The 24,007-nt window shown below is 49.5% G+C and overlaps 1 protein-coding gene across 2 annotated transcripts in view; it reads right to left on the bottom strand.

Moving 5' to 3' along the window:
• Nucleotides 1–11,816: 11,816 nt before the first annotated feature.
• LNX2 (ligand of numb-protein X 2) overlaps nucleotides 11,817–24,007 on the bottom strand; it is a 72,272-nt gene continuing 60,081 nt past the window's right edge. For both annotated transcript variants that reach the window (XM_084761748.1, XM_084761747.1), the window contains 6 exons: nucleotides 22,615–22,986; nucleotides 21,130–21,270; nucleotides 20,274–20,451; nucleotides 17,538–17,769; nucleotides 14,401–14,559; nucleotides 11,817–13,445 (listed from right to left, as the gene is read on the bottom strand). In XM_084761748.1, the coding sequence (XP_084617874.1) occupies nucleotides 13,310–13,445; nucleotides 14,401–14,559; nucleotides 17,538–17,769; nucleotides 20,274–20,451; nucleotides 21,130–21,270; nucleotides 22,615–22,986 (1,218 nt within the window). In that variant the 3' untranslated portion in view covers nucleotides 11,817–13,309. The remainder of the gene's footprint in view (nucleotides 13,446–14,400; nucleotides 14,560–17,537; nucleotides 17,770–20,273; nucleotides 20,452–21,129; nucleotides 21,271–22,614; nucleotides 22,987–24,007) is intronic.

Genomic DNA, 24,007 nt, shown 5'->3' with positions numbered 1-24,007 from the left:
ACATACACATACACACACTTACACATACACACACACCAAATTAAAAAAAAACCCTAGGAAAGAGAGAGAGCATCTTTCAAGCCAAGAGAAATAGCTTGCTTAAGTTCATAAAAATACATTATCTGGTCTTTCAGCTGTTTCACCTAGTTTTGAACCAGTTTGAAGTGAAAATTCACTCAGTACAGCCCAAGAGCACCAAATGCTCTCAGCTTAGATGACTGTTGGTCTTAACCATGTGTTGACATCTGGAAATGTTATGTCCATTCCACACTTTACAAGTTAACTTTGTCAAGAAAGGATTTCTCTGTGTAGCCCTGCCTGTCCCAGAACTCTCTTTGTAGACCAGGCTGTACTTGAACTCACAGAGATCTGCCTGCCTCTTCCTCCTGAGTGCTGGGACTAAAGACGTGTGTTGCCACGCCCATCTTCTTATTTTTTTTCATTTTATTGTATGTGTATTTTTTCCTTCTGAGTAGACACACCACATGTGTGCAGTGCCCACAGAGGCCAGAAGAGGGCGTCTGAGCCCCTGGAGCTGGAGTTTCAGGTGGTTGGGCGCCTCCGTGTGGATGTTGGGAACTGATCACAGGTTCTCTGCAGGAGCAGCTAGTGCTCTAAACCACTAAGCCATCGTCCTAGCCCCAAATTAATCTCTTTTAGCTCCCAAAAGATGGGTTTTTAGGTACTTTTATGTCAGCTCAGAGGAGCCAGGGTGTCATTTGTTCTGACATGTCTGTACTGTATCAAATACCACCCTGTACCCGTTAAACACCTGTCACAAACTCCTTTAGCTTTTACTGTCTTCTGCGTGATGTACCCTTCCCTCTCTCACTTTCTTTCCTTTCCTTTCCTTTCCTTTTTTCTTTCTCTTTCTCCTGAGATGGTGTCCCCCTTAGTAGCTCAGGCTGACAGGACCCACAGAGGCTGGAAGAAAGTGTCATGCCCTGGCACTGGAGTTACAGAGGGTGGTGACCTGCCATGTGGGTGTTGGGAATCCAGTGTGGGTGCTTGGACGAGCAGCAAGTCCCTTAACCTGTAAGCCATCTAGACGCCCCCTCTCCTTTCTATTTTTGCAAGAAAAAGAACCACTGGTGGTTTGGTGTGGATTGCGTTGACAGCACCGGATGCTTTAGGCAGCACTGGCCTCGTGACAGTGTTTCCAACCTGAACACAGGCTCTTTCCATTCCAGATCCCTTCGCCTGCCTGTGGCATTCTTGGTAGTTTTCACCTTTTGCCCTCCTTGACCCCTTTATTATAAATTAGTTGTGTGCACCAGGGTGCTTACTCCCTGAGGTGTGGCTGGTCCCGCGTTAACAGCCGCCATCTCTGCTGTGGAGGAACACACGCCACACACTGACAGGTGGTGCAGGTTTGTGCGGCATGAATTATTTTCCCATTGGAGACCAAGACTTTCACTCCGGTGGCTTTCCAACCCATATGGCACTGAAGTATCCTATTTGTTCCATTAACTATTCGCAGAGTCAACCGGGGAGACGTTGTTATTAATTTCAACGGAAGGCTAAAATGCAGGTCTTTCTCTGTAATTGCAGGCCCGTGGTCTAAAGAGCCTGTGAAAGCTTTTAATCTGGGGCTTTTTTAGAGGAGAATGATCGGAATTACATTGGGCATCTTTTGAAGGCGCATAATTATCCAAACCTCAGCAACAGCGGCACTCAGGGAGCCCTGTACCATAGATGCTACACTCACACAATCTCAGCAACAGCGGCACTCAGGGAGCCCTGTACCATAGATGCTACACTCACACAACCTCAGCAACAGCGGCACTCAGAGAGCCCTGTACCATAGATGCTACACTCACACAACCTCAGCAACAACGGCACTCAGAGAGCCCTGTACCATAGATGCTACACTCACACAACCTCAGCAACAACGGCACTCAGGGAACCCTGTACCATAGATGCTAGACTCACACAACCTCAGCAACAGCGGCACTTAGAGAGCCCTGTACCATAGATGCTAGACTCACTCACACAACCTCAGCAACAACGGCACTTAGAGAGCCCTGTACCATAGATGCTAGACTCACACAACCTCAGCAACAACGGCACTCAGGGAGCCCTGTACCATAGATGCTACACTCACACAACCTCAGCAACAGCGGCACTCAGAGAGCCCTGTACCATAGATGCTAGACTCACTCACACAACCTCAGCAACAACGGCACTCAGGGAACCCTGTACCATAGATGCTACACTCACACAACCTCAGCAACAGCAGTACTCAGGGAGCCCTGTACCATAGATGCTACACTCACACAACCTCAGCAACAGCGGCACTCAGAGAGCCCTGTACCATAGATGCTACACTCACTCACACACAGGAGTCAGGCAAATGTAGCCATAGCTACCCCAGACAGAGACACGGCAGTGGGGAAGGCAGACTGTGTGTCTACACACCTTGCTTTTCTGTTTGTCACTTGTGTCACTCGGGACAGAACTATGGCCATGCCTTGGGGGTTGTATTGCTGTGAAAAAGATCAGGACCAAAAGTCCTCCGGAGAGGAGAGGCTTTATTCGGCTCACTTGTCCCAACCGCAGTCCATCAGTCCATCGCTGGGGGACGTCAGGGCAGGAACCGGAGCAGGACCGGAAGCAGAGGCCGTGGAGGAACAGGGCTTACTTGCTCAGCCTAGTTTTTTATAGACCCCGAGTCCACCTGCCTAGGGCTGGTACCACCCACAGTGGGCTGAGCCTCCCACATCATGAGTCAAGGAGATGTCCTCTAGAGTTGCTTGCAGGCTGATCTGATGGAGTCGTTTTCTCAGTTGAGAGTCTCTCTTGCCAGATCTCTCCAGCTGTGCCAAGTTGACCAAAGAAACACCCACCAACCAGGACAGCCCACTCTCCTCTACATGACGCCCTGGTGGCTTCCAAGATTTGACCCCCTAACTCTTCACCTGGATCCTAGGGCTACAGGTTGGCTGTGGCCTCTGGTCCACACCTGGTGTGTGTGTGTGTGTGGGCAGCATCCCCAGTAATGTCTTTGGAGACTGAGGAAAAAAAAAACAACTAAAAATCTATTCATTGTTTCCTGAACAATCAACTAAGCAAGTTCACCACAATCCAGCCTGGAGCTTACTCTCTCTCACTCTGAACGTCAGTCACACATGTACCTGAGGTTGAGGAGATAAACCACTCGCCACAAATTGTCCTTAAAGAGGGGTGTTTGGGAACCCCCACATCTCCATTTGATCTCAGTCTGTCCTGTTGACTGTAGTTTGTGTGCTCCTGGATACGTGGACCTAAGAATTTTGTTGTCGTTGTTTAATATTAACTGAAGTAAGCTTAGAAAGAAATGGGTAGGTGACTTTAAAGAGACAGCAGCCAAGAAAACAGAGGTGGGAAATGGGTTGGGCTGGCAGTATTTCCGGTTGGGGCTACAGTGTTTCCAGTTCCTGGGAGGTGCTCTTCCTCAGCCTTGTCAGGCTCTGGTGGTCTTAGGCAAGTCAAGGTGTATTTTAGAAAAGTCACAAATCAGCCCTTCCAGGAAAATGCTTTGCTGTTGTTTTTTGTGACAGGATCTCACTATGTAGCCTTGAGTGGCTTGGAACTCTCTACGTAAACCTGGCTGGCCTTGAACTCCTCTGCCTCCTGAGCGCTGGGATTACAGTGCATGCCACCATACCTAGAAAACACGTTTTAACAGTAAATGAAAATAAAAGTTTTCTGTTCAGAGAAAATACACCGTATGAGGACAATCTGAAAATGGGATATTTGGATATTTGTTATGATAGTTTTGTTGGCAAAAAAAAAAATTACATTTGTAGTCACAACCCATAAAACTTCCATAAATTCATTATGCTGGCAGAATTTTTTCTGACTATATGAAAACCCATCAAATCTCCTCACAGTGTTTTGAGTCCATTCATGAACAGTGGCATACTGGCACACGCCTTTAACCCCAGCACTCTGGAGGCAGAAGCAGGAGGATCTCTGTGAGTTCCAGACCAGTCTGCTTTACATAGAATGTTCTAGGCCACCCAGGACTACATAGTAAGATTCTACCTTTAAGAAGACAAGAATACAACGATGTCGGATGTAGCCGTGGTTGTGACTAACATGCCAGAGCTGACCCATACAGAGGGAAGGAGAAAGCTGCAGAGTTTAAGCAGAACTTGATAGAGTCAGTAGGCAACACAAGGGTGAGCAGGATGGTTAAGCCTGGCCAGCATTGCACTTCTTCAGGGCAACCAGCCATCTGCCCGGGAGGAGCGCTCATCAAGGACCAGGTTATCCTGTAGCGTAGGCTGGCGCGAGACCCACTGAGGCTCAGATAGGTCTTCAGCTCTGCATTATCATCTTTGGCCCTCCCAAGTGGGGAGAGATGTGTGCGCATGAGCACAGATATACAAACACACACATATACACACACATACACACAGACAGACAGACAGACACACAGAATCACACATACACAGACACACACAGACACAGACACACACCTACATAGAAACAGACATATAACACACAGACACAGACACACAGACACAGACACACACACATAGACACAGACACATAGAACATACACACACCTACATAGACACACACAGACACACACACAGAATCACACACACACAGACACACACCTATATAGAAACAGACATATAACACACAGACACAGACACAAACAGACACACACATACACACAGACACATACACAGACACACACCTACACACACATACACAACATACACACAGACAGATACACACACACACAGAATCACACATACATAGCACAGACGCACACACAGACATAGACACACACACACACATAAACACACACATAGACACATACACAGACACACAGACATACACATATACCTACACAGACACAGACACATAACACACAGACACAGACACACACAGACACATGCACACACACACACAGACACACACACAGAATCACACAGACACACACACAGAATCACACATACACATACACAGACACACACAGACACAGACACACACCTACATAGAAACAGACATATAACACACAGACACACACACACAGACACACACACATAGACACATACACAGACACACAGACACACACACACCTACACAGAGACAGACACATAACACACAGACACAGACACACACATACACATGCACACAGACACATACACAGACACACACAGAGAATCACAGACACACAGACACATACATAGACACACAGACACACAGAAACATACACAGACACACAGACACATACACAGAATCACAGACATACACACACACACACACCAGTAAGTTGGCCTTTCTCCACCCAGAGGGGCAAAGAGGCAGTGATTGCTGAGGAGCCCTGCTTTGGTGGCCTGCATGGCTGGACTTCTGGCTGTCCCTGGGTGCACTGCTACCCTGGCTGTGCCTGGTATGAGTGAGCATCTGACAGAAGGTCTCGCCAGGCATCCACCAGGCCTGGTGGGGACTGCAGGGTCCATGTGATGTGCTTGCATCCTGAGATCCGGATCTGCAGCCGCTGCAGTAGCTGCTTCTGCCAAGGGTCTGGGACCTTCTCTGTGGCAGGCAGCAGGGAGGACCAGACTCATTTCAGCAGTGAAGGCCGTGCCTATACTGAAGGAGTACAGCCTCTTCACATTCGAGAAGGGGCAAAAGCAGCCCTTGTGCTGGGCCTTCTCCTGTCCTCTGCACGGTGGGGGCCGGTGGCAGGGCTCAGGGTCACCCAGCTTGAGTGATGGGGGCAGACAGGGCCTGGCCAAGTACCCTGGTGAAGGTTTTCTGGGGGAGAGATCCAGGCCAAAACAACCCCAAAACTTCGCCAGTTTCAGAAAAGCTGTGGCAAAGAGACAGTTCTAGACGGGGGATGTTAAAAGCAATGCCTTTTCCAGTCTGAAAGCAAACTGCAGAAAGCAGAGGGAAGGGCAGAAGGAGAACAGAGCCAGGCAGGAGCCTGAACCCTTTGGGAACCTTGTCAGTTTTTGCTTCCTGCATATGCACCAGTCCTTACTGACGTGGCATGTGTGTACACACCCTGCATAGAGTGAAGCCTCCAAAGACAGCTAGCTTTTAAAAATATCATCCTTGGGGGGAATCTGGCCATGGACACTTTTGTCGAGAGCAGGCTTTTCTAAGAAGCCCTGTCTCACGTTTATTCTTAGAAACAGGAGCTCCGTCTATAGATCAGGAAGAGACAATGGCCCATTGAGCCCGTTAGTGAAGTGGCAGAGACAGACTATGGCCTGGCACACCAGAAATTCTTTCCGAGGCGGGAACTTTCCAGGGAGGGGGTGGCGGCCTTCATCCACAGCGCCATCTCCCGAGGGCACCTTTTCAGTCTTCGCTTTGCTGCCGAGGCAAGTCTCATGGTGACAAGATCTTGACAGATATGGAGGGCTGAGTTGCAATGGCAAGGTTAGGGGAATGGCAGCCTGTGACCGACGGTGGACCAGACTCTCTGGCTGGAGCTCACACAAAGGCAAGTGGACCAAGGGTGCCCTGGAGTATGTGTTGTGGTAAACCTCGGATCGACTGTAGCAGACTCGGGGCTTGCCGAGCACTGACGTTGCTGGAGCACACGCTCTGGCCGGAGCACTAGGCTAACTGTCCACTTGTACTTTGGGAGATGCGGTGAGGGGCTCCGACTTGCCTGCATGTGAACAGCACTTGGCACGTGGTCAGCTCTCAGCGTTGAACTGCTAAAGCCAGAGAAACCTTGTCCGGGTCGAACTTAAGCACTTGAAGGACCATCATGCGCACTTGAGACTTGCCTAGGGAAGTGACTACTGAGCCGAGAGCAGGAAGCCAGGAGACACCTCCAAGGATGTCCCCATTTAGATTCTAAAATGGGGGCTGGAGAGATGGCTCAGTGGTTAGGAGCTCTGGCTGCTTTAGCAGAGCACCGAGGTCCAGTTTCCCAGCACACACATGGTGGCTCAGAGCCGCCTATAACTCCAGTTCCAAGGGGCTTTTTAATTTCAGCACTTGAGAGAAAGGTAAAGCTCTATGAGTTCAAGAGTAACCTGATCTACATAAGTCAGTCACTGGTCCAGGCTAGCCCACTCATACTTTGGGAGATGCAGTGAGGCGCTCCTGAGAGTCTGGAGGAAAATGTGACACTATGAATCAAGAATGCTATGTTTGTTCAAAAACAAAGATGGAATGAATTTGAAGAGCCACGCATAGTGATATTCTGTTGTACTCAAAACACCCAGGAGGTTGGTGGAGGAAAATTGAGAGGTTCAAGGCTAGCCTGGGCTACACAGGTGACACTGTCTCAACAACAAACAACAACACACAAATCAGAACACAGACTGGAGTCTCTACAGTTTGCAATCTAGGGGAGTTTGTATAAAGTTATACATTCCCACAGGGTATAACACTCCCCAGGATTCAGCCAACCACAGACAGAAAATAGCACAAATGTCTGTTTGGAACATATATAGAGCCAGTTTTGGCCAGAATTTCCTAGACCGGGTGTAGCAGATGACCCCACAGCAGCGGCCTCAGATTAGGTGGTTTTATGCAGCATGTGGAGATTTTAAGTCTTTTTTTGTTTTTGTTTTTTGAGACAGGGTTTTTTTGGTTAGCTCTGGCTGTCCTAGACTCACTTTGTAGACCAGGCTGGCCTCGAACTCAACAGCGATCCACCTGCCTCTGCCTCCTGAGTGCTGGGATTAAAGGCGTGCGCCACCATGCCCAGCTGCGATTCTAAGTCTTGTGAGGATGTGTGCAGACCTCATGTGTGTGCTCTGTCACCTTCCATGAGGGATCTGTAACTTGAGAGGGGGCACTAGAAAGAGAGTCCCCTGGATATACCAAGTGACAAATATATGTAGCCTGCTCTCAGTTCACTTAAGGTAGTGTGCGCTAGCCTCAGATCCACAAGGGGAGGGAGACTGAAGCAACGGGGGTGACTACCGCCCCTATTATCAGGGTGTGTGGTGTGGTTAGGGTGCAAACGAAGGCAGAACGGCAGAGTGGGGAGTACGCGTTGCCAGGCTTTTCTCCTGCAAGTTTTGGGCAGATGAGTCACATGACTAATATTTCCATGTTTCTCACGGATCCGATGAAAACAATCTCCACACACCTTGCCAGGCTGCTGGCAGGTAAAGCATCTGTGGAGGATGCCACACGCATGGGCACGAGCGTCTTCAGGGGAGTGGATATTGCCAGCCAGAATCATTGCGCCTGTGTTAGCCACCCACCAACCCTGAGTGCTGATTTTGAGGCAGGGTCTCACCATGTAGCTTTTGGCTGGACTGAAGCTATGTAGACCACACTCAGAGATGTGCCTGTCTCTGACTCCTTCCCAAGGGCTGGAGATAAGGAACCCAGCCGTATTTCTAGAATGCAGTAGAAACAGCAAATCTGCCTGGGAATTGCCCTCATGTGGGTAAACGGAGGTTAAAGATGGTCTTGCGACTTCCGGCGGACTCAGGCTGCCAATCTTGGAATCCAGGGCTCTGTGCGTGCAACACACCCAGACACATCTGTCACCATGCTGCCACTGCTGTTTGTCACAGGGAAACTGCAAACCTGTCCCAACCTGCTTCTCTCATTTTTCATTCTTTGCTGTAGAGTTTAAAGGTGGGTCCCACAGATGCTTACCTCACTCTGAAAGGGTGGCCTACGAATTGCCACGTTAACACTTTTGTCTCCCCAAGTGGCCCTGCTGTGGGTGGAAACCAGAGTCCTGTTCCTCAATTCTCACCCCAGCTTCCAAGTCCCTGGCACTGCTGAAGTTGGCATCAGGAGACTGTGTGTGTGTGTGTGTGTGTGTGTGTGTGTGTGTGTGTGTGTGTGTGTGTGTCCCAACACTCAGACCTTGGACAGCTCTCAGTGCTGGAGGCATAGACCAGACAAGGACACAGTGATGTCAGCATGTGCTGAGCTCCTGGTGTCCTAGCTATGTGGGAGGCTGAGGCAGAACGGCTTTTAGTTTGAGGTCCGCCTTGGTGTAGCCAGCGTTTGCCTGCATGATTGGACAGGTCGGAGCCAGATCAGTGAATCGGCACTAGGTTCCCTTGGAAGCCTGAGCGTCATGGGAAAGTCCAGGGTGGTGTCTCTCTGGGGGATGAGTCACTTGTACAGGGATCACGAGGATTAGAGCCTTTTTAGGAACCACACAAACAGACACACATACTATTGGGAGCAAACAAGACATCAGCCCCAGAGGGATTCGGGAAGTGGTGCTAAGCAGCTTGGTGGCGCTTGGTTCTATAATCTCAGTTTGGAGGTGCTGAAGTTGGAGGGCTGTCCTGAGTTTGAGGCCAACATGGATTACCGTGGGACGTTGTGTATAGAAAAAAAAAAAAAGAATAAAAAACAAAAAAGCAAACAGAAACAGGCCAGGTGTAGTGGTGCACATCTTTAATCCCAGCACTCTAGAGGTGGAGGCAGATGGCCAGCTCTCTGAGTTCAAGACCAGCCTGTTCTAGGGCTGTCTCTTTTCCTTCCTTCCTTCCTTCCTTCCTTCCTTCCTTCCTTCCTTCCTTCCTTCTCAGATAGCTCAGCAGCTCTACCTAGAAAGGTCCTGGAACAATGCTTGGTATACAGTAGATGCTAAGAAACTACTGAGGGCTGGAGAGATGGTACAGAGCTGGTTCAGTTCCCAGTGCCCACGTCAAATAGTTCCTAGTCTGTAGCTCCAACACCTCTGGCCTCCTCAAGCACCAGTGTTCATATGCAAGAGGTATGTACATATTAAGAGATAACAAAGCTGGACTCCTGGCACACTGGGGGAGGCAGAGGCAAGAGGGTCGCTGTGAGTTCGAGGCCAGCCTGATCTACAAAGCGAGTCCAGGACAGCCAGGGCTACACAGAGAAACTCTTTGTCTCAGGAAAAAAAAAAAAAAAAAGAAATCTTTTTTAACAAAAGAAAATACTGAGTTTAATAAAAGATAAATGTTTTGTGTCTTGTCCTTGCCTAAACGAGACGGTGGTCTCCTTACAGTTTCTACACTCTGTAGAGGAATGTTAATTCAGATCATGGCTGCTCTGGCAAGAGATCACATTCAAAGACCTTCTAGGTCTGTGTGATCCAGCTGGAGTACAGACACGCCTTGACCTCGGAGAGAGAGGCAAGCACATCTCTGAGTTCTAGCCAGGTCTGTGCAGACACTTCGGTTGAGTCGGTGAGTTGAGGGGCAGTGCAGTGGAGCTGAGCTGGAGGCAGTTTTACCGGGAGAGTTTTACAGGGACAGGTTGAAGAGACCAAGCAGGACACAGGTGAAGACAGAGTGACCAGACAGCCGCCCCTATTCTTCCGATACTGACATTGGACAATGGTCACTTCTGTGGCCAGAGCTGAAATAATTGCTGCTTCTAACTTAGGCACTCTTGGTCAGCCCTTGGGTAGCACAAAGTGGGTTGTGGTTGGATTCAGTGACTTAAAACAGCCTGTGGGACACCATGAGGAGCTTCAGGCTGGAGGGCGCACGCTCTGCCAACACCGCGCGCTGGTGTGAGTCTCCCGGCACAGGCCTTTCTTGTATGCGATCACAGTTCACCTTCTCCTACTCAGGCACTTTGTAGCTATTAGGCATTGCACAGACATACAACATTACTTCTGAAGAGCTTCGGTGTTGCCATAGAAATTAATTGGTAGTGTAGTTAAACAGAACAGATTTGCGCTATAAAGTGACAGAAGAGCTTTTGTGTGAGAACTCCCGAGGGCTGAAACACTTCCTGCAGGCAGGGCACAGACTCAGAGACAAGCTCAGCCACTGAATTCCTAAGTTTGGCACGCTGGTGTGGTCTGTGGCTGGACCACAGAATGTAACAAACGAAGTGCACCACTCCTGGTGAAGAAGCTACCCGGAGCCTGCCTACCTCTACAGCTGGGTGCTCAATGCGCTGTTTAGTGACACACGTGCCAACCACTTCAGTGGACACTTAGGGAGAGGCGTCAAGTATCTTCAGTTCTTCACCTGTCGTATTTCATTTGTAATTTTGAGACTAGGTTGCTCTGTGCAGCCCTGGCTATCCTGAGCTGTCCTGGAACTCAGAGAGATCCTCCTGCCTCTGCCTCCTAAGTGCTGGAATTAAAGATGTGAGCCACCACATTTGGTCATCTTTCCTTAAAGATTTATCTATTATTTATGTCCATCAGCTCTCTATCTGCACGTGTGCCGGCAGGCCAGAAGAGGGCACCAGATCCCATTATAGCTGGTTGTGAACCACCATGTGGGTGCTGGAAATTGAACACGGTTCCTCTGGAAGAGCAGTCAGTGCTCTTAACCACTGAGCCATCTCTCCAGCCCCCACCTTTCATCCTTTTTAATATATTATGGTGGCTCTGCGGTTAAGAGCATTTGTTGCTGTTGCAGAGGACTGGAGTTCAACTCCCAGCACCCACAATGGACAGTTCCTAAGCACCTCAAACTCCAACACCAGGGGGTCAGACGGTCTCTTCTGGTCCCAGCATACATGTGTATGTTTGTGTCTGTGTCTGTACAGGATCTATGGTGTGTGTGTTCTGTCTGCAAGAGCAACACGGGTGTAGGTGAGGGTGTGTGTGTGTGGCTCAGGAGCAGCAGGTAGCGAGATTAGCAGCCCTCCTGTGAACAAGAGCGGGGCTCTCGGAAGAATGTCTTTTTGTGCTGCTTTGAAAAGGATGACATTTAGTTTTCATCCAGAATGGCCACCACGCCATTATTTAAACACATCTGGAGACTTCTGGAACAAATCAAAATATTCAAGTGCACGTGTTTAACTAACTGGGAAAGTGCAAATACGTCAGCATTCACAGATCAGGGATGTTTCCAATACAGAGGCCCTGGGACAGCCAGCACTCCCGCTCAGAGACCTTGAGAAAAATCATCTTCACCAGACCACCAGGTTGGACATATTTTATGTATAACAAAGTGGCAGTTACCGCATCTCTTGGATGGCCGCTCCCCAGAGAAATGACAAGTTTTACAAAGTCTTTACAAAGTAGCAAGGTTGGTCACAAAACTGCATTTGGGAAGCAGGAGACACTTTCACATCAATTGCACTTCAGTATCAGAGCCGGGGAACCCCCCCCTCCCTCCGTGGGCTGGCTGCATGGTGACCACGCAGAGCTCTAAGTACAAGCTGGCAGCAACTCTTGTTGCCAATTCTTATTTATCACAAAGAGATTTTTAAAAAAATATAAGTTTAACTGGCATAATCAGTGAGGTGGATCCAGAGCCCGGCAATGTACTGTTAAAGAACCAAGCGCATGCCCGGGCCAGCAGCAGCCGTATGATTATCAATGCGCCTTATCCTTGCCAGTCAGCTCTGATTTTGAACTAGGTTTCTAAATGAAACTTTTCAAGTATATATATTAACCAGGTAAAGGTATTTTTCCCTCTTATTTACTTTCTCATTATGCCTTCTAAGGGGTGACTATGTTGAATAAAGGACATAGTTTAAAAAAAAAAAAAAGAAAGAAAGAGAAAAAAGTTTAGTGACCAACAGCTAAAGATATTAACATCTAAAACCTACTGCTTTAGATTAAAAAAAAACAACAACAGAGCTTTTTGGTCTCTTGGGGAAACTAAGGGTTTCTAAGACACGTAGGAATAAAAACCAAAGGCTCCCCTTCAACATACTGCATATGTGTGTGGTTAACACACTAATGGTTTTTAATCACCTAGTTCAACTGCATAAATCACAAAAACATCTCAGACAAGATTGCTGATAAATATAAACCCTAGAAATGACTTTTAGAAAAACATCTTTGAACTTTTCCTATGTAACAAAGCTTCCTTTGGAAAAGAACCTTCGTGCTTCTGGGCCATTCCAACAACAACGCAGCTTTGCCAGCTCTGGGACAGTCACCTCCCAGGCTGCTCTGTCCCTGAATAGCATTATTTTTGATTCTCTACTATGCTAACCACAGTATTTTAAACAAAGTCTCGTTAGTGGTGTCAGATTTATGTCTTCATTTGAGTACTGAGGATTAAAGTAGAAACAAACTAAAAAGTCACTTTATAAACGGTATAAAAAGTCTTGAAATGTTGGCACCAATGGGAAATGAGGAACACTGGGCCGCATCCGCTTGCAGCACTGTTTCCAGGCCAGGGAAGTTGTCGCTGTCACAGGTTTGATGAGCGAGCTTCTGCAGGTGGAGAAGGCACTCTCATCCATCCTGGTGACAGTCCTGGCAGGCTGTGAGCAGCACCACAGAGGGTGGCCACTGAGAACCCCGGGGGCCAGTGGGAGCCGACTTCCGAGCAAAGAGGAAACACGGGATGGTTTTAGCGCTTTGGCCCTGTGTCTGCAGCTGTGTGGAAACGTCACAGGAGGCACCTCCTTCAAGAGCCTGCAGGAAGAAGCAAGACTGGAAACCAACGTGGACAGTCTAGACGAGGCTGCCAGGCCAGCAGATGACGGTCAGAGTGACCTTGTTCCTCTGTTCTTTCAACATGGGCACCAGAGCAGAGTGACTCATGCCCACAGTCGATAGGCCATTTACGGCTACAATCATGTCTCCGCATCTGGACAGGGCACAAAGAGAAGCAGAAGTGTGGTGTCATTATCTCAACGGCGTCACACACACGGCCCCAGTGACTTAGCATCAAAATCACTGTCACCAGCAGAGAGTCTCGTCAGCTCTGAGAAATGTCACAAGTCTCTCCTTTGCCAAATCAAAACCAGCCCCGAGTCCACCTTCCCATAACTGACGGGGACTTAAGGTCATGAAGAATAGCCCCACTCGCTGTGTCCATCTCTCTGACAAGCACCACAGCGAGGCTGGCGAGATGGCTCGTGGTATGAGCACTTTGCTCTTTTGAGGGACCTGAGCTTGGTTCCCAGCACCCACATCAAGAAGCTCACCACTATTTATAACTCCAGTGCCAGGGGCTCTGAGGCCTCCATGGGCACCTGCAGTGGGAACACCCCCCACCCCCACTGAAATAAACAAGCAGACAGCGCTCTGTGTCCTGCCCGACAGCTCTAAGGCAGGTAGGACACGTCCAGCCATTGTTGGGAACTCACTACACTGCTATGGCTGCTCATTCATGGAGCTCACACAAGAACACAAACACATCGAGCCCTGGGAGAAATGATGGGGCTCATCGGAGGCAGGATCAGACCTGCACCAGCTGGATGGGACATGCTTAGAGGTCACTGTCGTTCTGCAACACACTCAATAAATAACATAGAGCTCTAAGGGACAAGAATGGCAAAGGAAGTTTATAGCAGAGTCACTCAGGGATGGGCCAGGAAGTATTTCAGGTGTGTGGCTCATCTGTACAGCCCCCTCAACCCTGCCCCCACACCTTAGCCTTGGGTGGAAGTACCCACAGACGGTGACTACACGGATGAGCGAGGATGTGTCGAAATATCACTATTTACAAAACCAAGAGTGAGCACGAGTGCTGAGCCCTCAGCTAGATTGTGCCCAGTATGAGAAACAGGATGAACGCCATTGCCCAGAGCGGTACTTACTTTAACCTCCCGTCGTAGTAGGCAGGGGTCCCCAGGACGATGGTTTTGATGAAGAAGGGCTGGTTGGTGTGGTTCTCTTCGTAGCCGCCCACAATGCTGAAGCCCCAGCTTCCCAAGGAGCTTCTTCGTAGGACTATATCATGGCAGCTATGAAGGGCGCTGTGAAACGACACAATCAGCATGGAGGCTTCTCACTTGGCTCGTCTCCCTCACAGCGTGCACGGGGAAGCATTAGTTTACTTCCCTTTGACTCTATGATTCTGTGTGTGTGTGTGTGTGTGTGTGCGCGTGCGTGCATGTGTGTGCACTAGTGATCAAACCCAGAGCCCAGGCGCGCTGGGCATGCGGTACCAGCCCTGTCTGTGTTATCACACAGGCTTACTCTCTCCAGCTTTCTTGGGCTTCACTTGCCAAGTGAAGACACAAACACAGGGAGGAGGCTTATAGGATGCTGACCAGGGAGGGAGGAAACAAATCTAAGTATAAATCCAGAGCTGTATACATCTGGGACTGAGTGGTGAGAAAGAGCTTGAAAATAAGTGACAGTGAAAATCCTTTTATATTAAGTGGAATCGATGTGCAGTGGTCGTCATCATCAATGTGACAGGGTCAGGCACCACCTGGGAGACACACCTGGGGCATGTCTGTGAAGGTGTTCCTACAGAGGGAGGGCCGCCATCCCAGGGATGAGGGAGGACGTGTGCTGAGCTCCAGCACCATCTCTTCGTCAGGATGGCAGGAGGCCAGCGGCCTCACACTGCCTCCTCAGATGCAGCACTCCCTCCTCTGTCACAGTGCAGCCTCAGACTGCAGGGACCCTCCTTCTTTATGTCGCTGTTGTCACACAACGAGGCAAGTATCAGGTGTTTTAGATGGAAGGCAAGGCTTTCTGCCCTAACCCACTGGAAAGGATTTCTGAATGGAACTGGTAAAACAGCGTGGCAGGTGTGGAACTCCTAGCTCACGGTAGGGAAGAGCAGGAACCGTGGCCTCGCTCTTGCCTAGACCTCCACCTTCATGGCTCTCTGTCGTTTATAGCATGCAGGCCAGTGTCCGCTGCACCAGGGCAGCAGAAGGCTGTCCACGGGGCTTCTGTGCCTCAGGTGACACAGAGCCCTGCCACCCACACACAGCCTTCAGAACAGGCAGCCACACAGCTAGCCATGTGTTTTACAGTGCTGCCGCTCCTCCTTAGCAATGTGTGTGCCAAGGAAGCTGGAGGACCTGGGTTTGGTTCTCAGAATCCACTTAAAAAGGCCAGACATGGGCCAGTCCACATCTGTGACCCCAGTGCTGGGGCATGGGGGAGGGCAGCAGAGCTAGGTGCATCCCAGATCACTATAAGCCTAAACGGTTCAGTGAGAGATGCTGCCTCAAAAATCAACCTTGCAGAGAGATCAAGGAAGACAGATGATGCTGATCTTAACAGCCTCCACATACCACACAGGCACAGAGACATGCACATACAGAGATACACACAGACAGGTACACACACACACACACACACACACACACACACACACACACACACACGCACAGATACCCACAGACAGCACACAAGAGAGATGTTCAGACAGGCACACACAGACAGGTGCACACCTGGTGAACCATAAAATGCTACAAACAGAAGAGAGAACACGCAGATCCCCCAAGCTAGTCCAGCACAAAGACAACTGAAGGGAACACCAGGGCCATGGGATTCTTCTAGGAGGTCGCTACTCTGACTGACCCACTACTCGAGGCAGCACACTGAGCACACACAGCTACCCTCATTTTGTTGTTGTTTTGTTTTTTTGAGACAGGTCCCACTGTGTAGCCCTGGCTGTCCTGGAACTCTCTATGTAGACCAGGCTGGCCTCTAATTAACAGAGCTCTGTGTGCCTCTGGCTCCCACCCTCTTCTGCCAGACACTCAGGAATGACGGACTAGCCACGTACAGCTCACCAGGGGTCGTGAGGCCCCAGTTTACACAGCAGCTCTCAGCAGTTTGATAATAACCATCTAATTTGTTTTTCAAAAGGGATTTACTTTTATTCTACATGTATGGGTATTTTCCTACATGTGTGTATGTGTACCACATATGTACAGTGTTAGTGGGGACCAGAAGAGGGTCTTGGATCTTCTGGAACTGTATGTAGTTACAGATGGTTGTGAGCTGCGCGGAGATGCTGAGAACCAAACCAGGGTCCTCGGCAAGAGCAGCCAGTGCCTCTGAGAAACACGGTGGATGTAAGAAATCATTTTCGCTATCACCAGTGTCACTTCATAAGGTCCTGCCTTGTCAGTAAGACAGACGTTCTAGGCCTAGCAATTAAAAACAGAAGCAAAAACTGGGAGCAAGCCAGGAAGCTGGGTTATGAACAAGCAGACAGAATATCATGTGATGGTGCTCCACAAAGCTTCTTGCTCCAAGTTACCCCACGGGAGTCACATGACTCGGAAACTGCTGCAGTTTCTGGTTTATTTTTATTTAAGAACCCGCAGCTTCATACTTGGCTAATAGTCAAATATGTTTCACAATGCTTTTTATAGATAATGAGAATCTAAACTACGTCAGACACAAATAACCATAGTAACAAATGCTCTTCCTAGCTCAACAGCAAACACCGGCCATCTGGAGAAAGGCAAGCACCCCACTGTCTCCATGGCCCCCATCAGGCAGCCGGAGCATCTCACTGGCTGTGCCTCCTGTGTCTAATACAGACTGACGTCTAAGTGCCTATTTACCAAATGTGCATAAGTTCTTGGCTAGCCTGGGCTACAGAGTGAGACCCTGCCTCAAAAAGCCACAATTCTGCCTTTTCAAAGACAGTTGGCTCAGTGGGTAAATGCCTGCTGTGCAGGTGTGAGGGCCTGAGTCTGGACTGCCAGACCCCACAGAGAGGACAGGTGTGCCGCTGTGGTCCCAGCGTGCCCCATCCCCCACACTAGAACAAACCAAATCACTGCTGCCCCTGAACGGGAACCGTCTTCTTTTCACAAGTAGATACCAATCTTTTTAGCTTAGTTGTTACTAAGTCTACCTAAAACTTGCTCTTACAATCTGATGCACTTTTGCCCAGTTTGGGTCCTTCCCCCCGCTGGGTGAGGTAACCACGCAGCTGATAAAGGTTCTGAGCAGGGTCGCTCCACAGTACCTCGGCAGCCCGAGCCACATGACCCAGGACGGGGACCAGCTGGCGTCGTACTCGTTCTCACTGACTGCGCTCAGCTGCTCCTCGGAGGCCTGGGCTGCCTCCTCCACAATCTGGACTTCCAGGGCTTTGAGGACGACGGCCGGAGACGCAGCGCTGGCCTTGAGCATGGCCACCGCCTCGCTGTGACTTAGATTGGTCAGGTCAATGCCATTGATATTCAGCAGCACGTCACCTGCAGGGTCGGGAAAGCCAGAAAGATGACCCGGGCACCACGTGACCCCCGAAGTCCCCGGTTTGCCAACCAATCGCCAGGTCAGTTTCAAGAGCTAGGGTGCGGTGAAGATGGGTTTTTACTTATTTGTGAGTCTCTGAACCACCAAGGACAATTTTTTACAGTTCACAGAAAATATTTCAAAACTCCTAACAGTGTCAGACTATGGAGGAAAAGCTGTGGCTTAGTCGCCTTGTGAGGGTTGTGGGTCGGGGTGAGTGCGCCGGCTTCTCTTCTTTTGAGCTTCAGAGAGCGCCACAGTTCATTTGATCCTCTGCTTTAGAAACAACTTTTTAATAGATTCCAATTAATGTTACACAATTTTATACATGAAACAGCCCCACTCAGGGCACCAAGCCGGAATATGAGAGCAGTCATATTCGGGCCGCTTTAGGAAGTAAAACGTGATTTGAACATCTTCCCTTGCTTGAAGGGAACAACAGGTGTCCCAAGTAATACAATGACAAAGGGACACAGGGACCACAGAGGACCAAGGGGTAAAGAGGTCAGAACAATTCTGGTTGTAGACACTGGGGCTGCAGTGGCTACAGAAAACCTCCCTTTTAGATTTTGTTTTGTTTTGCTGTTCAAGACAGGGTTTCTCTGTGTAGCCCTGGCTGTCTACCAACTTGTTCTGTAGACCAGGCTGGCCTCGAATTTGTTCTGTAGACCAGGCTTGCCTCAAACTTAGAGATCTGCCTGGCTCTGCCTCTGGAGTGCTGGGATTTAAAGTGCGTGCCACCACCACCCTGCTAATCTTTCAGGTTAAAGCATCAGGTTCTCAGTATTGAAAACTTGGGAGAGGCTACTCCGGCTGCAGAACTCCAGTGGGTGCCTAGCGCTACTGTCCTTCCAGAGGCCTCTGGCAGCTGACAGAGCAGACACAGCCAGGCATTAGGTGGAGACAGCTCAACAGGACATGTCCATCAGGCCTCTCCCCCTTCGAGCTCGGGGGACCCCAAGGAAGTGGGGGAGAAAGGACTGTAGGAGCCAGGGGGGTTGAACACACCAGAAGAACATGACCACAGAATCACAGAGCATGCAGGGACCTCTGCTATGTCCCCTGCAGGTAAATGCTATGGTTGTGTAGCCTGGTGGTGGTGTGGGACTTCTACAAATGGGAGTTGGGGTGCCTGACTCCTTTGCCTCCACCTGGATTACCTTGCCCAGCCCCGGTTTATGATTCGCTCGTATCCCTGGGAGGCCTGCTCTTTTCTGAAAGAAAAACCAAGGAAAAGTGGCCCTGGGGGAGAGGAGTGGAGAAGGGAACACTTTGGTTGGAATGTGTTGCATGAGAGAATAAGTAAATAAATAAGACCTCATACAACATTTTGAGTTACACGTACATCACTAAGTCAAGGGGAAATGGCCACTGTTGATACTTTTCCTACGGTACTCGGACACCTGGATGTCTCGGTCACACGTTTACGGGCAGAAGGAACATACACTGCAGAGTGCCCGCCTTTACTACACTGTGGATGTTTTGCTCTGTGACCCGAAGTGCAGCCTGCTGCAGCTAGTAACGCATCACTGACTGCTAGGATCCTGGTGGGAGGAGAACGCCCTGGACCAGGGTGGAGGCACAGCAGCAGGGACCTGAGCACAGAGCACGCAGTGAGAACACACGAGCCACACTAGCTTGACTCTCCATTTATGAGGAGTGGCTGCCACTAAAACAGTCCTTTTGTATAATCCTTGAGGAAAGGCGGGGTTTGGACTGTTATTTTGTATAACCCAATTTTTGAAAGCATTACTAAAATAAACAAATGGCTGTGGATTTAAAAAAAACTTGGAAGGCACAGGCACATGCGCACACACACATCAAAAACAAAACAAACCATGGAGGAACTGAAATGTCACCAAATTCTATAACTGGACAAATAACTTTTAAAACACAGTAGCCTTACTGAAACGGACTCTTATCCTCTACTCAATCCCTGCCAGAGCACAGATGCACTTTAGAGCGCTGACCGCCAGGCAGCACCGCCATGACTGCAGACCACCGAGAGCAGTCGGAGGGCGTCTGGGCCCCACCTCTGAGAACCAGTGGCGACTTCCTTCATTCCCGAGAAACTAACTTTTCAGCTTCAGCTCTCTTCCCATGTGAAGAGAGACTGCTAGTCTATCGCGGCAGTGACAGACCGGAGCGGGAACATGACACGCGAAGGAGTTCTCTCTAAAGTCTGTCCTCTGTCGCCGCCTCTCAAGTCTTCTGCACACTCCCCATGGCATCTGCTCTAGGTCGGAAGACACTTTCAGGGTTATCTGCCGCAGCTGGAGGTGTGAGCATCTCACAGGCTCCATGCCAAGATGACAAGCGGCCAAGTCTGAGGAGCTGCAGTCAGGGACCATCATCAGGGTTAACTTTGCAACCTTACAGAAACAGCATGCTTTCTAACAAGGACACTTTAAAAGACTTAAGGAGTCATGCTTAACCCGAAACACAGTAATTCAGACCGTCTTACCTCTCTTGATTCGGCCGTCTCGTGCAAGGCAGCCATGGGGTGGCACGCTCGTCACAAAGATGGGCAGCTCACCACTCTTACTCCCTCTGCCCCCCGCGACCGTCATCCCAAGGGACTCGTGTGGCTCCTTCTTTACAGTGATGTGCTTCTCCTGGCACATGACACACTGAGTGAGGTCCTAGGCAGGAAAGGAGAGTCTTTGGAACGTGACCCGACCCATGCAGCTGGAGGAGGCACAGCAGACAAGGCCACACGGGGTTCTACGTTGTATTCCTGACTGAGGACAAAGCTCTTTGCCTTTGAGATCGTGCCTCGCTATGAGTCCTCATTCACCTGGAACTCACTCCATAGACCAGGCTGGCCTCGAAACCACAGATCCATCTGCCTCTGCCCCGAGTGCTGGGATTAAAGGCGTGTGCCACCACTGCTTGGCTTGTGAATGAAGCCAATCGTAAAGCCAACGATCACATTTAAACCAGCAACCTGAGAAGCACCTGCTTACAAGTAGCACTAACAAGCGTGTGGATTTTCCTGGAGTGTCACTTCTTGTCACTTGACAGAGGAAGCCTTCTTAACAAGAAACTACACAGAATGACTTGGGGGGCCACTCTTAGATTTCACACCCCAGAAGCGTAGGCTCAGCCTTCCAACAGAATGACAGCCCACATTTCAGCATTAAGAAACAAAACAGCAACACAAAAAAGTCAAAAGAGCCAAAAACAAAACAAAAAGCCCCCAACCACTTCACATGGTGCTACGACTGGCAGGCACACGAGAAGCCCACCCTTACACTTTATTAGTCTGCAACAGTGACCCTCAGAGGGTGCTAGGGACTAAAGGAGAGGCTGGTCCTCACCCTGTGCGAGCTCGGCCGGCTGTGGGCGGGTTGCTGAGCATGGTGCTGGCTGCTGCTGTGCGCTCCGGCTTCACGGCTGCCGTTGCTGGGCTGGGGCTTCCCTGGTCTGGCGACTGTTAAGTTCACCCGCTCTCCGCTGGCCTGGAGAAGACACACTCGTCACTAACCGTCACAGGTGACTTTGTAGTTTCCAGACCGTTAGTGGAACCCTCCTCTTCTCTCTCATCACGGCAAGTTCTCGTTAAGTAACCCAGGCCAGTGCCTCCTGCCACAGTCCCAGGGATGCTACAAGCAAACAACGCCTGGGGACACAGCTAACTTTCCGTGTATTAATCAATCCCTGAACCAAAGCCTCGTGGGTAGTCACTACCTGGTGGCAGGAAGGTCAGAAGCTAAGGTCATAGGCTAATGTTTTCAAATCTTTGACACTGAAACACACACACACACACACACACGCACGCACGCACGCACGCACGCACGCACGCGTGCGCACCCTGTGCATACCCACCTTTAAGAGTTAAATTCTTTTGTGCCAGTTTATACATTTAACAAGAGTAAGACTTGTTTTAAACATGGAGGTTCACATGCATATTACACGTCAGGCCATGCTGCCCTTGCTTTTTAAAGTACATCTGATGTACCCGATGCTTCTCTTCGGTCAGCACCACAACCCCACTTCGCCATTCCTCCTGTGGAAGACTTGATGGCCGGCCTTAAGTGGAAACTGTGCCTGTCCTGGGCTGGAAAGGTGGCTCAAGAGGGGAAGGCACTTGCTGTCACGCCTGATCTAACCTCAACTGCCGGGCCCTCCACGAGCAGCTACTGCAGCTGTCCTCTGATTGCCATGTGCACCATGGAAGGCACAGGCACACACACATACACACACATACATGGGCATGCACACACACACACACACACACACACACCATCTAATAATAAGAACAAAGAATTGCTTTGTTTTTGGCTGTCTGATTGGAAGTAAGTGACAGGCCTTTAACAGTGTGCTATAAACCGTTTGCCCGGTCGTCAGCAGCATCCCAGGTCTGACAAACAAATGCTGAGGTGACAGTCACAGGCCCACTGTGCTGATTCCACTGCGCCGTGGGAGTTGTCCAGGGGCTAGAGGGCTTTTCTTACAATACACACTCACTGCCATGACTGTTAGTCCCCGAGAGCCCAAAGCAGCACTTCAGCTTTCCTTGAAAACTGCTTTGACAAGCTTATTGGTTGAAGTAAGCCCTCGCTAGCTCTCTTGAAGTGACGTAAAGCTGACGTGCCTACACTGTACAAACAGAAAATCCAAAGCACATGGGGACATGGGTTTCAGCTAAACAGCCATCAACAATAAACCCCCCAAACCCCAAGCCCTGTTTAAGGGAGGTCATATGTAATATTGTGGGTTCTGAAGCCTTTCTTCCAAAGAAACACCCACAGATGGCCCTGGTTATGTGCCGTGTGACACCCGTCTCACTGCTGGGCACTCACCTGGATGATCTGGGCTGCGAGTTCCGGGGTCCCGTGCTTTAGGTCATGCCCGTTGATGGCCAGCACCCGGTCATTGCTGTTGAGCCTGCCGTCCTGGGCTGCCAGCCCCCCTTCCAGAAGGTCCAGAATAAAAACACCTGGCTCGTCTGTCCTTCGGACTAATTTAATGCCGAGCTGCTCGGCCGAGTCTCGTTTGTGGAGCAGCACCTGGAAGACCTCATCCCGGGGCGGTGCGCTGCCGTCGGCATGGCTGTTTGCTCGGCTGCCAAAGCGCCTCTCCCGAAGCACGGTGAGGTGCAGCGAGCTGCAAGGCTGGGAAAGCACAGCCCGAGCGTAGTTATGGGACACGTTGCTGATATCGTGGTTGTTGACCTGAAATGACAAAGGAACAACAACAAAAAAACCTCCTCTGACCAATGCATGACAAGATGTTATTTTCCTAACTTGCAGAAATGTCTAGGCGACATCTCCAAAGGAAACCATTATGGAGAAAATGGATCCATTGCCTACAAGGAAAGCCACTCTAACGACTTTACAGAATCGGATTTAAAATGAACTAACAGCACTGTTGAACAGTAGTCGGAACGCTGGCCTTGGCGACACTCTGGGAGTACAGTCCTTGGTCCTGCTAGTTTCTTATTGATAACCTCTGGGAATACGGAACCCATCTGTGTCTCCTCTACTTCACAGGAGCAGTGCAGAGGGCCAGACCCCATCCCAGCAGGGCGAACTCACAAGCAGCGCAGCTCTGGTGGCTCATGGGCTCGGGCTCTGGGATTTCAAACCTGCTTTGCCTAATGAAACACATTTACTTCAGATAAAATAAAGCATTTTATTTCTTTAAAAGTTGTACATTCTGAGTGATGTTTAAAGTATATAATTACAATTCCACTGTAATCATGAGCATGTACATATAATACATGTTTAATATGCTGAGTGTAATTCAATATTCATGTAATCATTACAACAGACAGCCCTGACACAATTACAGTGACTGATCTTTGAACATGTAACGTCACTTAGGAAAATAGTCCAGCTTCAATTATCCACCTAGGAGGTGAGTATAATTTTCCTATTTATCACAATTAGTGCTCTGAATCCATCTGAGATAAAGCTGGTGTTCTCTGACCACCTTTGATGGGACAGCCCTGAGTCAGGAATGTGTGAATACAGGGCTCCTCAAGGCTGTCCACAGACGTTTACATAAGCAAGGCCTTCCCCTTTGTACACAGCTGCAAAGGGCAGCTCTGTCTCGCTGGATCTGGGCTGTCGTCTTTCTTCTCTTATTTTCTGGGTTTGGTAGTTTCTAACAGTACGACCTTGAATTTTGTTGATTTTGGTCTATGGATACCTTTTTAAACCCAGACATCAAATCTGCAGGCATTACACACGA

Source organism: Acomys minous, assembly GCF_964271855.1.
Source record: "Acomys minous genome assembly, chromosome: 16".
Taxonomy (NCBI): Eukaryota; Metazoa; Chordata; class Mammalia; order Rodentia; family Muridae; genus Acomys; species Acomys minous.
The sequence above is the reverse complement of the archived record's forward strand: the minus strand, read 5'-3'. Positions and strand labels throughout refer to the sequence as shown.